Source organism: Manduca sexta, chromosome 27 (assembly GCF_014839805.1).
Source record: "Manduca sexta isolate Smith_Timp_Sample1 chromosome 27, JHU_Msex_v1.0, whole genome shotgun sequence".
Taxonomy (NCBI): Eukaryota; Metazoa; Arthropoda; class Insecta; order Lepidoptera; family Sphingidae; genus Manduca; species Manduca sexta.
The window spans coordinates 12,357,589-12,376,264 of NC_051141.1; the positions used below are offsets into that span (position 1 = coordinate 12,357,589).

General features: G+C 34.5%; 1 protein-coding gene across 1 annotated transcript; it reads left to right on the plus strand.

Annotated features, from left to right (window-relative positions):
• The first annotated feature begins 1,185 nt into the window (after positions 1-1,185).
• On the plus strand, positions 1,186-17,661 carry LOC115445021 (L-lactate dehydrogenase). The gene is given in 13 exon segments (XM_030171065.2): positions 1,186-1,430; positions 1,532-1,640; positions 1,723-1,853; positions 2,448-2,655; positions 3,304-3,473; positions 4,658-4,784; positions 8,335-8,462; positions 13,032-13,149; positions 13,370-13,494; positions 13,745-13,967; positions 15,250-15,344; positions 15,346-15,492; positions 16,675-17,661. Coding segments are annotated over 13 exon segments (1,941 nt in total). The 5' UTR covers positions 1,186-1,235; the 3' UTR covers positions 16,840-17,661.
• The last annotated feature ends 1,015 nt before the right edge of the window (positions 17,662-18,676 follow it).

Consider the following 18,676-nt stretch of genomic DNA (forward strand, 5'->3'; position numbering starts at 1 on the left):
TACATATGCCACATTAAACTGTACCAGCCCCTTCATACGTAAATGCTGGTGTTTATTTAAAGATCAAATTATAATCAAAATTATTTCCGTTGTAACGTTCAATGACCTGCGGTTATAATGAGAATACATAACGATTTGTAAAAAATATTTTCAATCAGAATCTTTAAAAAGGAACTGCGGAGCTGTGGGGTGTTGGATTGGTACTCGCTATTTCCGTCCCTTCTCCTATCATTCTTCGTGCTTATCATAGAGTTCTAAAATTACTGTTGATTTTCTTTGGAGCTAATAATTGATTAGTTATAATTTATTGTTTTTTTGAACGTAGATAAAAACAATTATTGCAAGGATCTTGTGAATGACATTCCTTCGCCCCGATATTATTCTTATACTTATATATATTCTCAGAATGAAGACAATAATAAAACGCTATCGGGATATTTTTGTACAAATTAAACTTACACACTTAATGATTTCTTATGTTTACGCGAATGTTAGACATTGAAATTAAACTAATTTTCGGATTCTATCGCGGTGCTAGTATTTTATTTTCTCCCGACGTTTCGAAGACTTTGCAGCCTTCATGGTCACGGGGGGGACTTACACACTTAATTCATAATTAGGTGAATAACCCGTTTCATCGTAAAATGCATGTGTTACGCCATGCATGAGCACGTTAACACGCCCTCCCGCCGCTATGGAGTGACAAATGCGCCCATGACCTCCAGGCATACCTCCGAGTAATTTTCTATCGCAATTCTGTTATGAATTGCGTTATAGAGTTGCAACTAACAATACTAGTATTACTAGCAAATTAAACTTGTATAAGTAAAATTAAGTATTTGGTAGAACTTTTAGGGAATGGTTTTAACATCGCCAAAATATTTGTATTACCTACTTTATGTTTTTAATTACTATACTAAAGATGCCACAGACAGACATGCCTTAATCTTAAATCATTCCTCTTTTTCCGCTGGGGCTTAAAAGCGTATAGAAAAGTAAATTCGATTTTAAAATAGTTAAGTAAGTTTATTTGTTTTTGATAACCACTTTTGTCGTTTTAAGATTGCTCTAACATGTATTAATTGTATAATAAAAAATAACAGTTTTATTTGCTATGAAAAGACTTAAATACTAGAAATGATTCTTTTTTGAAATCTACCAGAACTAAGTTTATTCTTCCTGACAGAGTCAAACGTTGACAGGAATATGAAAAATTTTAGCTAAATTTCTTATACATGGCACATAAATACGTTTCGGTCCTTACAAACACCGTCGCTTGCCTAAAGCGACGTGTATTTCAAAATCCTGCATGTAATATGTTTTCGCCAGTCCATAAAAATGTTAATTTTACGATTTGCCGTAGATATGGGACCAAAATCCAGGAAGCCTCACCGATGAAAATGTTTTTCTTTAACGTCAGAAACAATAATGTAATTGATATAATTTCTGCAGTACAGTGCAATATAAATGCATTAACTCTTGGTAAGTTGCGGTTCTACACTAAAAAGTCACAAATATTCATTGTTCACAGGTTACTAGGAAGTTGAATAAAATACCATCCATGGAGGAGTTGGGAACTAATTTATCAGAAATTTCTCAAAACTCGTTATGCGTTAAAGCTGCTAAATCGAAGGACAATAGTACGCATAAATTAAAAAAATATATGTCACTATTTAGTTTATTTTATCCGTTGTTCTTTATGAGGTATGTTTAAATTAGCAGCAGCCGACGGCGTCACTAAATATATGGAAGACAAGGCTGAAGCATGCATCTCGCCAACTCGTCAAGGCACCGCGCCTTCAATAACCCAGGTTAAAAGTTTACTCCGCAAACCTATAAATATTGAATGTCAAGTACGTATCCGTTACAGTCATTAGTATACTAAGAATTCGCACGCGAACAAAACAAATTAAACTGTCCCATATTTACTGAACAATTGCTTATTGTAGTAGTCTTTGTCATTGGCTATTGCATCTCGATTCAAGATTCTTGAATCGAGTTGCACGATAGTATTTTTTCTTCGCTTTATTATGTTTTGATTAGATCGGCAGAGCAATTTATTTTATAGAAAAACAAATAATTCGGAATTCAGATAGCCTTTTCATGAATGCATGGAAATTGCTAGGTATGCCTAATAGACTATAAACTGAGGGTAACACCCTTGTTATTTGTTGATAAGCCATTTCATATAAAAATACTAACATTTACGTCTCTTTATATATAAAGAGACTATATTATAGTTTTTTAGAAATGCCTAATAATTATTTCTTTTCCTAATATTTTACATTTCCTACTTATTTTAATGGATGCATAATAACTAAAAATATTTCATCACTTCCACTTACGTCCTTAGTTTATTTCGTAATATTGGCATCACCCTTTGAAGTTACCTATACTAAGTAATTACAAACTCAAATCATATTTTTGTTCGTTTTGTATTCGTGTAGTTCATAAAGTCTCCTGAGGGAACCATGTTCGTCATTGCCAACGAGCCCGTGCATATCATGACCGATAGTTTCTGGGTAATAATCGGTTCAAGACACAGCATTGGATCTAATGGCTTAAAACGGGCACAGTTCTATCATAACATGTGCTCTTACAAGCCCGAAGTTCCGATTACTGCGATTGAAACGAGCGAAGAACAGCGTGAACGCGGTAACCATATTTTTTCTATTAATTATATTTACTTCTCGGCCAGAATTTAGACAAGGATAACAATAAAATAAGTACTTTTTGGGATTAGTATTATGTAATCAATACTCATATTGATTACACAACAAGCTCGAAAAATACACTTATGACATTCCTAGTGGGGTCGAGATGATGCAATTATTGTTCAGGAAAGCTACATTTAAAGCTTTAGTCAGACCTCTCAGTTGCGTCTCCGCTTAACCGCAATAAAGGTGTAGGCAAACACAAATTTCCGTATTTATAAAGTAATACATAAGCGTTGTGGGTAATTAATTAATTAATTATTTGATAACCGTTTATTGTGTAAGAAAAAGTATTTAAACCAGCGAAAAAAAACAAAAGCTACTGAAGCATTTCGTAGTAAAATCAGAAAATTTACCAACTTATTGCAAAAGATTTTTTTTAAAAAACAATCCATTATAATCTTGAGCTCTTTGATAGTAAATTATCGATGTAGGTTAATATTAAATATTCATAGATTATTTTGAAATATTCTTTTGATATATATACTCGTCTGGACTCTAAAAACACCCATGATTAGGTAAGCACTGATATTTTTTTTCGACGTCTACAAATCGTAGACAAGAGTACAAGATTTGATTTGTTTCGTAGAATCGTGCACCGAAGGTAACCCTGACTGCTTTAAAGATATTAACGCCGAAGTAGCTACGAATTCGTTTCATAAGCAAAAGGGATGTAAGCACATGGCATGCTCCATTGGACACTTGTATGGACCTATCATAACAAAAAACATTTCTGTGTTCACGAAGGTTAGTACCAAGGTATGCTGTTTTAGTATTTGCTTATCGTCGTTTTGCAATTAGCCAGTTTCACTATCGGGTTTCCTGGGATCTCCGCTTTATCCAATCTTTATTTAATATACTTACTTACCTAAAATTATACGTATAATAGATATTGTGAACACCATTGATGTTTTGTAAACTAAATATTTACTTATTAACTTAAATAATTGCGACATTTTTTTAGAATCTCTATTACTAATATTATTCTGTATTGTCCAATTGTGGTTTACTTATATTTTTTTCATTCTATTATTGTTAGAGGGGTGAATGCGTATTTAAATAAGTACGATTTTATGTATTTTGTTCTAAATATGTACTTATATCATACAATTTGAAAAGGGGAATACATATCTATCATATGGTTTATACTACTTCCATTCATTCATTCTTTACTCACATTTGACACCTTGGACTACGTGACTAGTGTAGAGTACGCGTACCACAAAATTTGACTAACATTCTGGTGTCAAGTATAAAAATACTTTCTAAAGTCTGGGAGATGAGTGTTTGGGAACAATATGAAAAAAAAATGTGGTAACCACCTATATGGTCGGGTAACCTATCTAAAAAGCACGGGTGGTTTTTATGAGTACTTTTTAGATTAAGTACTTACCTATATTAATGACCGTAGTAAGTAAGTAAGTATCTAAGTAAACAAATAAAATAATATTTTTTAAGAATAAGTAAAGTAAATAAGTACTTTGTCGCAACTACAGTACTTACTTATATTATATACAAGTAGAGTCAGTAGAGAGTCAACTTCCCACAGGTATATTTAAATATACTAACCATTTGAAATATTATAAGTAGTTGTTGTAATATTTATAATGGCCTTCAAGCGTGTCAATAACCTCCCCGTTTATACTGTTTATGTCTAGACGTTAGCACATTGTGTTAGTACTAGAATTATCTCATCTGAATTTCAGTACATTCAGCGCATAACAAACCTAGCCCATGATGTAAAATGTAAATACAACTCTGACGGTCTAAATTCTATAAATTTATGTACGCGGCCGTTGAGTAAATTGAAGTCCTGTATCAAATCCTGCGTGGCTCAGGCTGATATATGCTTTATGAATTAGATATAGAGTATGAATTTGTGTGATGGTGATATTTAATTCGAGCATGCGCGGTGTTGTGGTGTCCAAAACGAACTGTTGAAGGTCACCTTGAGTGCGATCTGCGGAGCCGGCGGCTCCGTGACGTGCAGACGCGCGGCCACCTTAAAACAATCGGTACGTGATCGAACGTGCGGACCAAAGAAACCCGTCTGCGGCGGATCCGGAAAAGGTAAGACGCCGAACTTTGTTATCAATCATTGACAATAATGAACAAATGAAAGGGGTTTAATTAAAAGACGCAAAATTATTTTGATGAATAGTTAGTACTTATCTTAATGGTAAAATTTTTCTCCAACCTAGAAGTGATTATTTGTGTCTGAGTAAGTAAGTATAGGTACTTACATTATAATTTTTTTCAAAGATTTTAAGATGCATAGAACCATTGCTATCAGAAAACGGAATGACATTAATACTATTTGTTTTTAGAACTAAACTTATAACTTTATGTTGATACGTAGTTTGATAATTTATTTTGTACTCGTAGTTCAACAACAATTATTGATAAACCATTACTTATAAACTAGTAAAAATGAATACTCACCTACTTTCAATAGTATACTTTCTACAACTTTTTAAGACCCAGACACTTATAAATGAAAGAAAAAGGAAATTTTACAACCAAACCGGCTTCACTGGACTTTAATTTATTTTTAGTTTTGTGGTAGATCCCTGAGGAAAAGGATTTCTTTATTTTAAAATTTATGCAGGGTTTAAATTATGAGTTTCCATCCTATTTGTAATCAATACTTATATTTTTTTACAATATATTTTGTATATGTACTTACTTATATGAAATTTCAATTTTATTACAATTTATTACAGTACATAAGTAATTATTGTTAAAGGGTGATTTAAACAATAGTGTCAGGTCGACCCTATAGGGCACGGAAAAGATTAAAAGTACGAGGATATTTGTTAATAATAACCAACAATCATAAAAATAATTCAAATAGCCTTTTTTACTACCGGCCTAGATATAAAGTTAAACTGCAGCTGTAACCTGTTGGACACATTTTTTTTATTGTTGTGCTTTGGCAGTAATATTCTTACCTAAGTAAGTACTTAGGGTTTGATTTTTGTTTTGTTGATTAAAATGTCTTCCTGGTTTGCGTCCTATAATAACTTAAGATATACAGAAAAACTTCCCTTTGTTTGCTTTGGAGTTCTTCGAATTATGAATAATATCGCCGCTCCGTTCGGCGTTGTCAGCTGCGTTACACACATGTGTGGGGTTGTTGTTTTCATTCACTCAATACTAGTTATTCCGGTCGGTCAGTACGCGCCGCGTCGGTACACCAATATAACACTCGCGCATTCGCTCTATTCATTCAGTTCTACATTGCAGTTCGAATAGTGAGGACGTGCGTGTGTTGATTAAATTAAATTATACCATCGATATATAAATCGTAGTCTTGTTATATTTGTAAAATTTATAAAGAATGGCGGAAAATAATCTTAGCAACGGACATAGCGAGAACGGCAGTGAGTTTCTTTAATTTACTACTCGCGTTTGAAGTAAATGTGGAGATCCATTATTACGATGTGTTTCTAGTCTTTTTTTTTCCTCATATTCAAAAATATTTTCGGTAAGAATGTGCATTCCGCGCGCGGTGATTTATAGTTTGATCAAGATTGCTCAGTGCATTCATTTTAATTGAAGCAGCGTTCGTTATGTGTCTAACAGTTTTCTTTTGAAGCTTAGGTTAGGTGCCTCTTATTAGTTTTTCTCGAAATAAGACATACAGTTTGCTTCCTATTCACATATGCGCTCCCAAAATCTAGTGGATTTTGTAGTAGAATTTCGCAAATAATACCCGTTTGCAATGCTTGGCAATTATTAATTTAACTTATTCAAAACGATCGCAAATCAGTAATAGCGTTACAAAATTGACTGTAAACAGTAAGTAACTGCTACTTAGAATTTAACTACTTCGGAAAAGTTTTAAATGCAAATCGGTTTGCCTTCGTTTGTCATTTATGTTTAAGTACTTACTTATCTATTCCGAAAATAAGAAAGATAGTTAATTTCACCATCAAAGTAAATTTGTGCCCTGAATCTTAATGAAATTATTTTGTTTTATGGACCTATTTTAACCCACCCTTATTACATACCTGTATTTGCAAGTGATTGTTGCCCACGCAAGTGTCTGATTAAACCTTATGTTTTGAGAAACGTCATGCGGGTACCTACTTACCTACTTAAAATACGTGGCTTCCTACTAATATGAAAAGTATTGTTTGCTAGCAACAAATATTATACGTGCAAGCTACTTCTATCGGCCGTTTTCAATAAACGATCTGTATCTTAATCTTCGATCCGATCCTGAGAATAAACTAATTTAAATAAATGATTAAATAAGCATGTCCAAAAAACCTTTGTTGTGATTGATCCATTTTCACGATGGATCGATAAAAGCGATTGAATCCTTTTATTGAAGAAGGCCGAGTGATCATTTATTTTTAAACCCTAACGTACAGAGATGGGTGTTTATAAGGTAAGATGCGAGTCGGTGTAATGTCTATCTGTGGCGTCGTACCTGGAGTTATTTGAATGCATTTTTTTAACTGATGTAATTGAGATGTGTTTTAGCTATAATTTGTGAAAATCTATCATGCGTTTGAAGATATCATCTCATTTCATACTTAAACAGATCCGTATGATTTGAAATTTAGTGTATTGTTAGTTATTTATTTTGTAGTTTTGAGCCGATGATTCTACATCAAGTATTCTGCCAGATGCCATTCATCAAATACTTATAGCAGATAACGTGTTTGGGCTCGTAAGAAGGGCTTCAATGAGTAGATGTTAGATAGACGATGATCAAGGTCGTTTGGTTAAGATAATTTAGAAAATATATTGAAAATTTAAATTACGTATCCGCGATACAAAAATGTCATAAAATTATAAATCAAATGTGAAAGTATAATCTCCAGTAATATTTTGATACAAATGTCACATTTTATTATTTTACTTTTTTGTCTCGGAGTTATTTAAAATTTTCATTTAGTTTATTGAAGATAGCCCTGTTTTACTATAAAAAAATAAAATATTTTTTACTTATACAGTTCATGAATTATATCTATTATCTACGTATTTTTAAAATTATAACTATATATACATATATAACATAATACATACAACATATATAACATAATACACGAAAATAAATATGCATAAATATGTGTTACAAATATATTAAATTCGATTGTGGAATTCTAACCACTGGACGACCACTAGTAAAAATAATAAGTAGGTGTCTATACTTCTATACTATTATAAAGCTGAAGAGTTTGTTGGTTTTATCGCACTAATCTCAGGAACCAGTGGTTCGAATAGAAAAATAATTTTAGTGTTGAATAGCCCATTTAGGCTATAGGCTATATAAGGAAACAAATTTTTTTTGTAACTTATTTAAAACTGTACATACCTATAGGTTAATTTTTATTTGTTTAAATCAAGGTTGATTTTAACACATTTTCATGACTAAAGCGTAAGTGTTAACAAATCGCAACAATTTGACGATAACTAACTCTATATGAACAGTAATAACGCTCATGTTGGCGCATATCCATGCGAGGTAATAGGTTCCTATAAGACCATCCACCTATGAGCCAGTTCAGTCTCGTCGAAGTCATGGGTCGTGTAGTGCGCGGTTTAGTTCTGGGGGCGAGGGCTCTGAGAAGAGACTCTGTATCTAAGCTTGCTTTGTTGTTATTAGGCAAGATGGAGACACTGTCAAAGTTGCTGCAACCGATACAGAAGAAAACTGATGACACCGGCAACAAAGTGACGGTGGTGGGAGTGGGCCAGGTCGGCATGGCTGCCGTGTTCGCCATGCTTACGCAGGTACTTATTTTGTGCGAATATTCACGTATTGCCTTAGGTACATAGGTTATAGTTTTATGCTGTCTGCGCTCGAAGGCAGATAGGGAGTGTCCAGATCGATAACATTGTGGAATTGCGCCAAATGAAATTTTCCATAGCATTCCCAATTATTTTGGTATTTAATTTGGTTGATAGTTTGAATGAATCGACTTTTGACATTATGTACCACTTGGGAAGCTTTTGGTTAAATTTAAATATAATAAAATACCTACTTTTTTAGCTACATTTCAAGTACAATATAAATGAACTCAACTTTATTTATATGTTTAGTAGATATTTTGGGAATTAAACTTTATACTGAAGATATTGAAGTACTTATTAACGGAACTTTACTTCAACATGGAAATTAACTCTGATGTCATACTGGCTTTGATAACTGATGGTTAACCAAAAGCGAGAAATGACTATCTTCATTGATTGTATCTCATCCATTCCATTGATAAATGAAAATAAAAATGTTTGAGATATAAATATGGTACATATACATCGTACATCGACCTTGGTGTCGCCTCGTAAGTCGTAACGTGAAATCAGGAGTAGTTACGAGTGTATTTCATCAATGTATTGTCATATTGTTTTCAAGTATGTACTTGAACATAAAATACTGATGACTAAAATGATTAAATAGTCATGGTTTTTTATTAGGTTATCAAAGTGTTCTTCACCACTTATCGGCTACGTGGAGACAGACTTTGTAATAAATAATAAACGAGTAGGAGTTATGGGTATTATTATATTTTCTTCAATAAAGTGGGGTAGGAAACATATTTATTTAAATAAAAATGGTTTTTAATTTATGCCTGTTGGTGATTTTGATATTCGTAATAATGCATTAATTGTAGAAGCGCAGATAAACGTAATACAGCGTTTACGATATGAATCAGTGCTATTAGTGAGATACCAGATAAGACTTTGTTGTTTTATATTATATGCATAAATAAAATATTTTTCCTGCTTTGCGAAATTGTATTCCTTGTCATTTTAGAGTTATTGAATCAAGGTGACTAAGGATATAAAACTTGGAAGCGTTACAGTATAAAAATGTTCAGTACCTATACAGCAAAGTTTAATCGTTTTCAAAGTATACTTATAAAATCAAAATAAAACTTACGGGTATTTTCCACAAATGTTTATTTTGATTAGTGTTATAACATGCACTGCGAATTTGCTTATTGTGTTTAATGTCTATGAATACCTACTATCATGTTTTACCCGGCTCGCATTTTATCAATATTGTAAGCCTTGCACGCGTCTTCGACTTGAGTAAACGTTTCAGTAGCACAATATTTAATACTTTTACCTAGTTACTTTAAAAATGTACAATTTGAAAGCTGCACTTGGCAATGCAAACAAATTAAAACAAAAGAACACTAGATAACACTATTCAACTGCATCATGCACATCCTAGTTACACATTTACACGGGCGTTTCAAGGAAAAGATATGAACTGATGGCGTCATTGGTTTATTTTTAAACTATGGGTTGGGACTTCCCTGACTGTTGTGCGAATTTATGTTGTGTTATGGTGTCAATTATTAAATACTTATACATAATAGATTTATGTAAAAATAGCTTTTTGGGCCCATTTTCGAGAGTGTATTTATATTTTCGATTTCCAACAAGCCCGCATGCCAAAGGGTGAGGGATAATATACGCTTCATTACTGTTAGACGCACTAGACAGTTGTCATGTTCGTATAAAATAAAATCTCACGGTATTTAGACTCACCACTGATTCTTTCCAGGGCAGGGAATGTCGAGTTTCCATAAATTGTATATAAAAAGGAAGTAAGTCTAGGTACCTATCATTATTAAACTAATAATAATTCGGAAGCTCTCAATTGGCCGTTGGGTCAACTCAGAAGCCAGGTGCAAAAGGCAGTATTGCTTGACACGGCGCGCATTGTGAGGAGATTCCTCACTTTGTATGCCCTAACCGCCGGTGGCCTGGGTCTTGAGCTTCGCCATAGGAGGGTCATAAATTATTTATATTTTTATATGTATGTTTTTTTTTAATGTATATGTAAAAATATAAAAAAAAAAACTTTAAAATAAAGAGAATTGACCGTTATTTGTCAGAATGTTGCCATGTGAATGTTCTGAAACGTAAAAAAAATTGTTATGATTTAACAAATTATAATTCTTACGCTAATTACGTCTGTCACCGTTCAATTCAATAAAAACAAAACGGTACTTAGCACCAGGCCGTTAATAGTCGAATCACGCAAATAGCTTGCTATTTATAATGCGCTGCTGCTCTAGCAATGGAACATGTCATGCAAGCTATAGGAAACGTTTAGTTATAATAAAATGTTAGGAGACATTTTATGTTGTGTTTCATTTGTAGACCACTTTTTATATTTAAATCGCAAGCCGGAAAGATTAGATAAAACAAATAATAATAACCCTCGGCCTTTTCCTACTGGTTAAAAGCTTTACGCTATTTAAAGGAGAAAATTTTAAGATTTCTTCATAGATAAAAGCCGTTAACTGTAATTAAATGTTAAGAACATTATCGATTCCGTGCATATACTTCTCAAGGACAAATTATTTTTATTTACAACCGATACTATAAAATAGACAAATATTTAGGAATTTTGAAAATTTCATAAAAGACTTAAAACTGATTTATTAAACAAATAATTCGTAAATTTTTGCATATTCCTTCTCGTAACTCAGGCGCTTTAAAAGTATGGAATAAATGCTCTACTCAGTTGCGGGAACCTTTAGCTATGTTGTACAGTAGCGACCATCATATTGAACACCGGGTTTAACGCATCAAACTATGTTCCTTTTGGAATTGAACTAGAGTCCACCAAAAGACGCTATATTCTACCCTTGACGTCAATTTAAATTTGCGTTAAAATTGTATTTTAGTTTGATTTATTTTTGAATACCTGCATAAGCAAGAATTAAAGCAAACAATCCTAAATAAACATTTATTATCTCTGGTTTATTTTACTGTATTAAGTAAATGTTTATTTTGCTAGAAGCTCATCTTGCGGCTCTTTGAGCATTCCATTGTATTATTATCTCAAAATATTTTATATAGGAAAGTTTATAGACATTGTAGGCATGGGTAATGCTTATAATAATTATATTAAACTAACGAGCAATTGTTAAATCGTAATTGCAAATGTTGTATGGACGAAATAGGAAATATTTTTTTTTCATCTAACAAGCAAATTATTTACAAAAATGTTTTATAAAAATATATTTAGCAGTATTCAAATTATCAGTGGTGCGTCGCACGGTTGTATTAGTTGCAACAAATCAGATTAATGGAAACGATATTTATAATCTGCTTGTAGATAAGATTAGTGAAAGCATTGTCCACGCCACGGGCGGATGTTACATGGTCCGGATGTCTGATTGTTGGATGTTTTTACGACTTTAATGACGAATGCATTTATAGCATGACCAATAATTTATAGCAGGACTCATCTATAGACTGTAGAAAGCAGTGCCGAAGCATGAAATTTTCTGAAAGGAAAATCATGAATTTAAAAATACATACTATTATTTATTTCAGGTTGGTTTGTTTTAACTTCACGTTACGTATTTGACTTGATTTGGTAAATGCGGGTTTTTGTTTTTACCTCTAAATTATCATATCACCATATTTTAGTATGAGTGGGCTACATAATGACAATAATTTTCCTTTAAGTGACTTACACCGTGCACAGCACACGCATCAGTCGTCGGCCTTTGCGTGCCGTTTGTTCGGTTCTAACTGTCGGCGAGCATTTTATGGCGCAGTTACGGATTGATGCTTGTTAGGTTCAAAATTAGCCCAAATTTACTAAGTTGAATGTCATAATGACCCCAATTTCAAAGGTTGTAGTACAATAAATTAATAATAATTATAAGTGGGCATTTAAATATACCATATGCCTCCTCTAATATTCTTATTTTTATTGATATATAAAAATAAGAATATATATAATAGGATTGTATAAGTTACGATTAACTGAAACGTAGACTTTTACCCTAATATTACGTAGATGAAAACAGGTAAAACCCTGAAAAAATATTGTAGATAGTAGAAGTAATATAATATCGCCTAATATAGCGAAAATATGTACTACTCAATGATTTTAGGCAAAATGTGCAAAACCAGCGAAAATTACCTAAGTATTCAAGTGCATATATGTAATCCGGTTTCTAGTAATAAGAAATATACGTTTTACTATTAAGTGGACAGGGGCCTTATTCTCTATCCCGCACGTTATTTTGACAGTGCGTAACAAGCACGTAACACAACGCATCATGTTTAGGACTATAGAAATTTGGCTTACAGAATACCATTCCACGCACATTTCTCGAAGATAACATGACACGGCCGCGTTACGCGTTTACACTACCATACAGAATAAGGGCCCTGAGTTGTTTGTGGTTTTTCAAAACATATGTGTCGATTTATCTTGGATAATAAGGGAAGATTGCCATATTTGATCTGTGTTAGATGGCCATATGCAATGAAATGTAAATTGAAATTTTAAATATTTATTTATAATACTTTTGTCGTCAGGGCGTGACGTCCAATATCGCGTTGGTGGACGTGTCTGCGGAGAAAGTGAAAGGCGAGATGTTGGACTTGCAGCACGGCTCCGCTTTCATGAGGAACGCTAAAATATCCGCGAGCACAGGTCGGTACAGGGACTTTCTTACTTATTAGGACCAGTGACTATCAATAAAATGTACTATGATTTATTAAGGACTATGCTATAATTCTATCCTATCATATATCTTAATTTTGTGATGACATTCTCACTTTCTACATATTATACAATGCTGAAATTCAAAGCAAAGTAATACAATAAGACATCAATAGAAATGAAGTTGGTTTAAGCAAGTCTCATTTTACAGATTATGCCGTATCGGCCGGCTCTAAGATTTGCATAGTGACGGCCGGCGTGCGCCAACGCGAGGGCGAAACCAGGCTCGACCTGGTGCAAAGAAACACCGACGTACTCAAAATGATCATTCCTCAGGTAAACAGTTTATTGTGAATTTTGAACTGATATTTTTTCCATTATTATATTTGTAGCTGACTGTGCTTACTAATCTCCTCAATAATAAGATTTGTTTATTATATATAGTTTGGTACTTAAGAAATACACTTGAAATGTACAATTGATATGTTTATGTAGAAATCACAATATCCGAACTTACTTTCTACGGAGTCCTTTACCTTTTTACGCTTAGAGCATTAAAGTGGACAATGACATTTTCGTTGTTTAGTTGCTAAAGCACAGCCCCGACACGATCCTGATGATCGCCAGTAACCCGGTGGACATTCTGACCTTCGTGACGTGGAAGTTGAGCGGGCTGCCGAAGCAGCGCGTTATCGGCTCCGGCACTAACCTGGACTCGGCCCGGTTCCGGTACCTGCTCTCGGAGCGGCTCGGCATCGCGCCCACCTCCTGCCACGGGTACATCATCGGCGAGCACGGAGACACTAGCGGTCAGTAATATTTACAATCGCATGCATCAGACTCTTGACAGCTTTCACCACGGCTTAAACTGAAAAGAGAATGGGAGCGCGGTGAAGGTCACTTCAACTCTCCCACAATCCCCCCCGAGGCAATTCTTGTGCGCTTGGTCTCCACAGCAAATGCACGCCCATGCTATGGGGGCACATTTGCCACGACCTTAGGCACAGTTCAGTGTGTATACCTCATGGTTGCTAAATGCACATTGGCCTATAAGGATTCCGAACATCTCCCCTCCCTCTCCCTTCCAACTATCCTGAGATGGCTCCTTCTCTTTTCCCTTCTCTTCCTTCACCCTATCTCCTCCCTTCTTCCTCCCAGGCCCTGAGACCGGATAGCCGTGGGTCGCCAGCGTACCATCCGCTGGCACCCTCGGTGTTAACGGTAGGGCCTACCAACTCCTTACAGGGACTGCCGTGGTTGCTAAGCCGGGGGATCGCTTGTACACCGTTAGCAGGGTACCCCCGGTGATAACCATAGCAGATCTCTAAAAAAAAAACTCTCTCATAAATAGAATAACTGTATAAAATTTATTATAATTGTTATACAACTACCCAGCATGTTTTGTAGCAGCTTACATTAGCCATGAAATCAGTAGAAACTTGATTCAGCTTTCGACAACCAAAGTTGTTTATCAATAGATATAGATAATTGGGATTCATAATTCGAAAAAAATACAGGTTTAACTATGTATCTACTGAATTGGGTTTGTGTCTAGTATCTACATCATTAGAAAGAATAAGTGCAATGAATCGCGCATGCATTAGTATCACGTGTGCCTATTCCTCAGCAATACAAGCGTTAGCATAAAGTTTTGTTATGGCTACGTCATACGAGACAATGTATGTATGTATTTGCAAATTGGACGCATCAATGTCATTACACTTGGATCGACATGCGAAAAGAGGCCAGCGGTAATTGCGATGAGCGAACTCATGTACCTATATATACTATACTGGATAATGATCGCATTGGTGTTTTAAATCAGCAGGTATATTGCTTTCTCAGCAAACCGATAATATTGCATAAGTGTGAAATGTTCTTTTGTTTTGACGATATGGACAAATTCGTCCGTAGTGAAGTTTCAAATTTCATTGTAAAGTAACCTTCAAATGCAAGCCTTCTTAAAACATAATTTTTTTGTCGTAAGTGAATTATTTATATCTAAATGTTGCTTAATTATAAAAGCCCTCTGAAATTCAGCATATCTCACAAACGATGAACATTGTAAAATAAGGATGCTTTATTGTGCAGTACCGGTGTGGTCTGGAGTGAACATCGCCGGCGTTCGACTCAGCGACCTCAACAAGGACATCGGCTCCGCTTGCGACACCGAGAACTGGAAAGTGGATGCATGAAAAGGTAGTGCAGAGTGCTTACGAGGTGATCAAGCTGAAGGGCTACACGTCGTGGGCCATCGGGCTGTCCCTCGCGCAACTCGCGCGCGCCATCCTTACCAACGCCCACAGCGTGCACCCAGTCACCACTTGTCTTAAGGTTAGTTATTAAAAACAAGTGTATAATTCGGCTGCTTGATAATAGGAGTTAGGGGCCGTTCAAGTATTACGTAACGCAATTTGGAGGGGGGGGGGGGTTCTTATAAAACGTTACGATGCGTTACATGGCTGGGGTCGAAATCTTCAAAAATTACGTAATACTTGAACGGCCCTTTACTGACGTCAGCGGTCGTAAAGGGCCATATTAGTAATTAAATTTGTTGTACAAGATAACTTCAAATTAATTTACCAACCACGTGACCAATCAATCGTGGTGTGACCCATCGCAACCAGGCCATGTCCAATGTCATTTTATTGCAACGCGTCGCACGCCAGTCCCCTTGGTGATGAAACTGATATGGAATTACCTATTCAAAAGTACACAATAGCATTACGTTCTAAATTATTTGTTTTATTGTCTGTTATTGTTTTATGTATGTTCGTAGTTGTGTGTATTGCAATATACAAAATAATTAAGTTGTGTATGTTCATTTTGGATTTACGTACATTCGGTGATAGTCATCGATATATATTATGTATTACGTACTAGATTTGACGTACCGAACATTTACTGTGTTCAACTGAATCGAATTGAAATCCATTCAAACTGACTTTAGTATGGTCAATATTGACAGCTTGTGGTTGTGTACGAAGTGGCGCTTTAGTCCATTGAAAAGTTACATTTGGGGTTGCGTTTTTTAGAGGACGCAATTTTATTTTTTTGAAGTGTAGGGGTCAGTGTAAAGCTTAAACCAAGTTTGTAGGGTCGCCACCCTTGAAGAGATACATCGTAAAAACCATTTCAACCCGTATTTTCAAGATGGCGGCCGTGGGACAAGGGTGCCGAACCGGTTACCTTTACACTGACCCCCCCTACACTTCAAAAAAATAAAATTGGGTCCTCTAAAAAACGCTAGGTAAAGCCTAAAAAATGTAACATTTCAATAGACTATTTATGATATAAGAACTCGAGTCTAAGTGTAAACCTGGATTTGAATAAAAAATATTAGTCAAATAAGTAAAATTATTTGTTCAAGTGAATAAATAAGTTATAACAGTGAAGTTTTGATTGCCATTTTAGTTCAGATTTTGAACACATAGTTTATATGGATGTTCGTGTCTGTAGAATGTACGTCAATGGTGATAATGATTTATTAAATGTAATGTATGTGTTGCGTTGCAGGGCGAGCACGGGATCGAGGACGAGGCGTTCCTGTCGCTGCCGTGCGTGCTGGGCACGTGCGGCGTGTACGACATCGTGCGGCAGCCGCTCACCGACAACGAGCTGCAGCAACTGCGCAAGTCCGCCAAGGTGATGGCGCAAGTGCAGGCCGGCATCAAGTTCTAAACACCACTACTACTGCGCGTCACGACGTTACGGTCACATGTTCCTACCTAAAAATTTATAAGTGTTAGGGACGATAAGCAAGTAAATTTGCCGTTGTGATGCAGTAATGCTACTGGTATGACATCTGCTTTATGTGTCCAGTGTAATTTATGTGCATTTTTAAATCTACTTACGTGTTGTAGATGTTTTATAATTATACGTATTATAAAATTTATAAGTGTTAGTCAATATTTTTGTCTATTTATTAATAAAGTATTACATGTTGCTTGTTTTTAATAAACATTTGAAGGCGGGTCTGATTTAATACTAGGCGCTATGTTTTTATACACACAAAATATTAAATAAATGTTGTAAGTAATCTCAACTATGTACTACATTAAATTATTTTTATTGTAATGGTTCGGCTTATTATTTGAACTCAGAACCATAAATATTAAATGTCCTAAAAATTACAGTTATCTATGTTACAATTTCTCTCTTAGTGTCCTTTCGTAGTCTTGTAAATGTCACAAATATTATAAGTGTATCATAAAGAATATCTCTCTTAACCTCAATGTTAGTATTTGTAGAGCAATTGAAATAGTTCCAAATATTCACTTGTATGTGTATTTTTTTTACAATTTTAAGTAGTTGTTTATGTACATTTGATACGATTATAGTAAATTTCACAGTTTCTTCAGTCTATACAATAATAAGAAAATTAATTGATATAAAAAAAATAATCGTAATGTACCTATTTTTGTAATAATACAAATTTACTTCGTAAGTACAATGCATTTCAATTGATGTTTCTTAATCAAGTAATAAATGTTGTAAAGCTAACAAGGTTTTATTATTATAAATTGATCCTTTTAAAAAAATCCTTTATGCCAATGACCTACAAGGGTCTGACCATAACTCATAGTAAGAGAAAAATCCCCAAAACAATGTAAAATGGGCCCGTTATTACAGGGGTTAAACAGTAATTAGTTAAAGACCGGATATCAGAGCCAAATTCGTGCTATAAAACTTAAGAAGCAATTGCTAATAATAAGTCTCAGTCTGAGGTCTCAGTAATAAGTCGCTGTCATAGTTAAAAAGTCCATGTGACAAAACATCATAACGTGCTAAATACTCGGAATAATGACAAGCGAAAGAGTTCCAAGCTTATGTTCATTGAGAAAATAATATTGTTACGCGCCCCTATCCTAGTCGATGATATCGGACGTTGGAAGTATTCGGCTGCGCGGTCAGGCCAATGATAAAAGAAGTATAGGTCAGGCTGGCAGAAGAGAAGATACTCATGTCACGCGGCGACTATTCTATTATTCTCTCTGGTTGGACGTTTCCAAAAAATGTAAAATTGTATTCTGTAATTATTTTGCTAATATAATGTTTACTGTAAAAAGAGCGTTTAAAAATATATAAAAAAAAAAAAATCTATATGCTATGGTTACTCAATCTACCGAGAAATAGAACATCTTTGACAAATATCTAAATATCTTTGAAATACATCTTTGTAAAATAAATTAGAAGCTTCATCTTTTGCACGGTATATTAAGAAATGTCTAAATATTTGGATAGCATTAGTTTTATCATTTTCTCGACCGGTAGCTTTGCCATGCCATGTAAAACTTGTACACAGTAGGTCTTTTTGTTTTAAACTTGTACTTTCGTAGGTCATTACAGTAGCACGATATATTTCTCGAAATAAATTTTTACAATTATCTAAGACAGAATTATATAATACTATATTGTGAATTATCGCTTGCTTTAACGGTGAAGGAAAACATCGTGGGGAAACCTGCATACCTGACAAGGTCTGTGTAGGAATTTTGAGGGTGTGTGAAGCCAACCA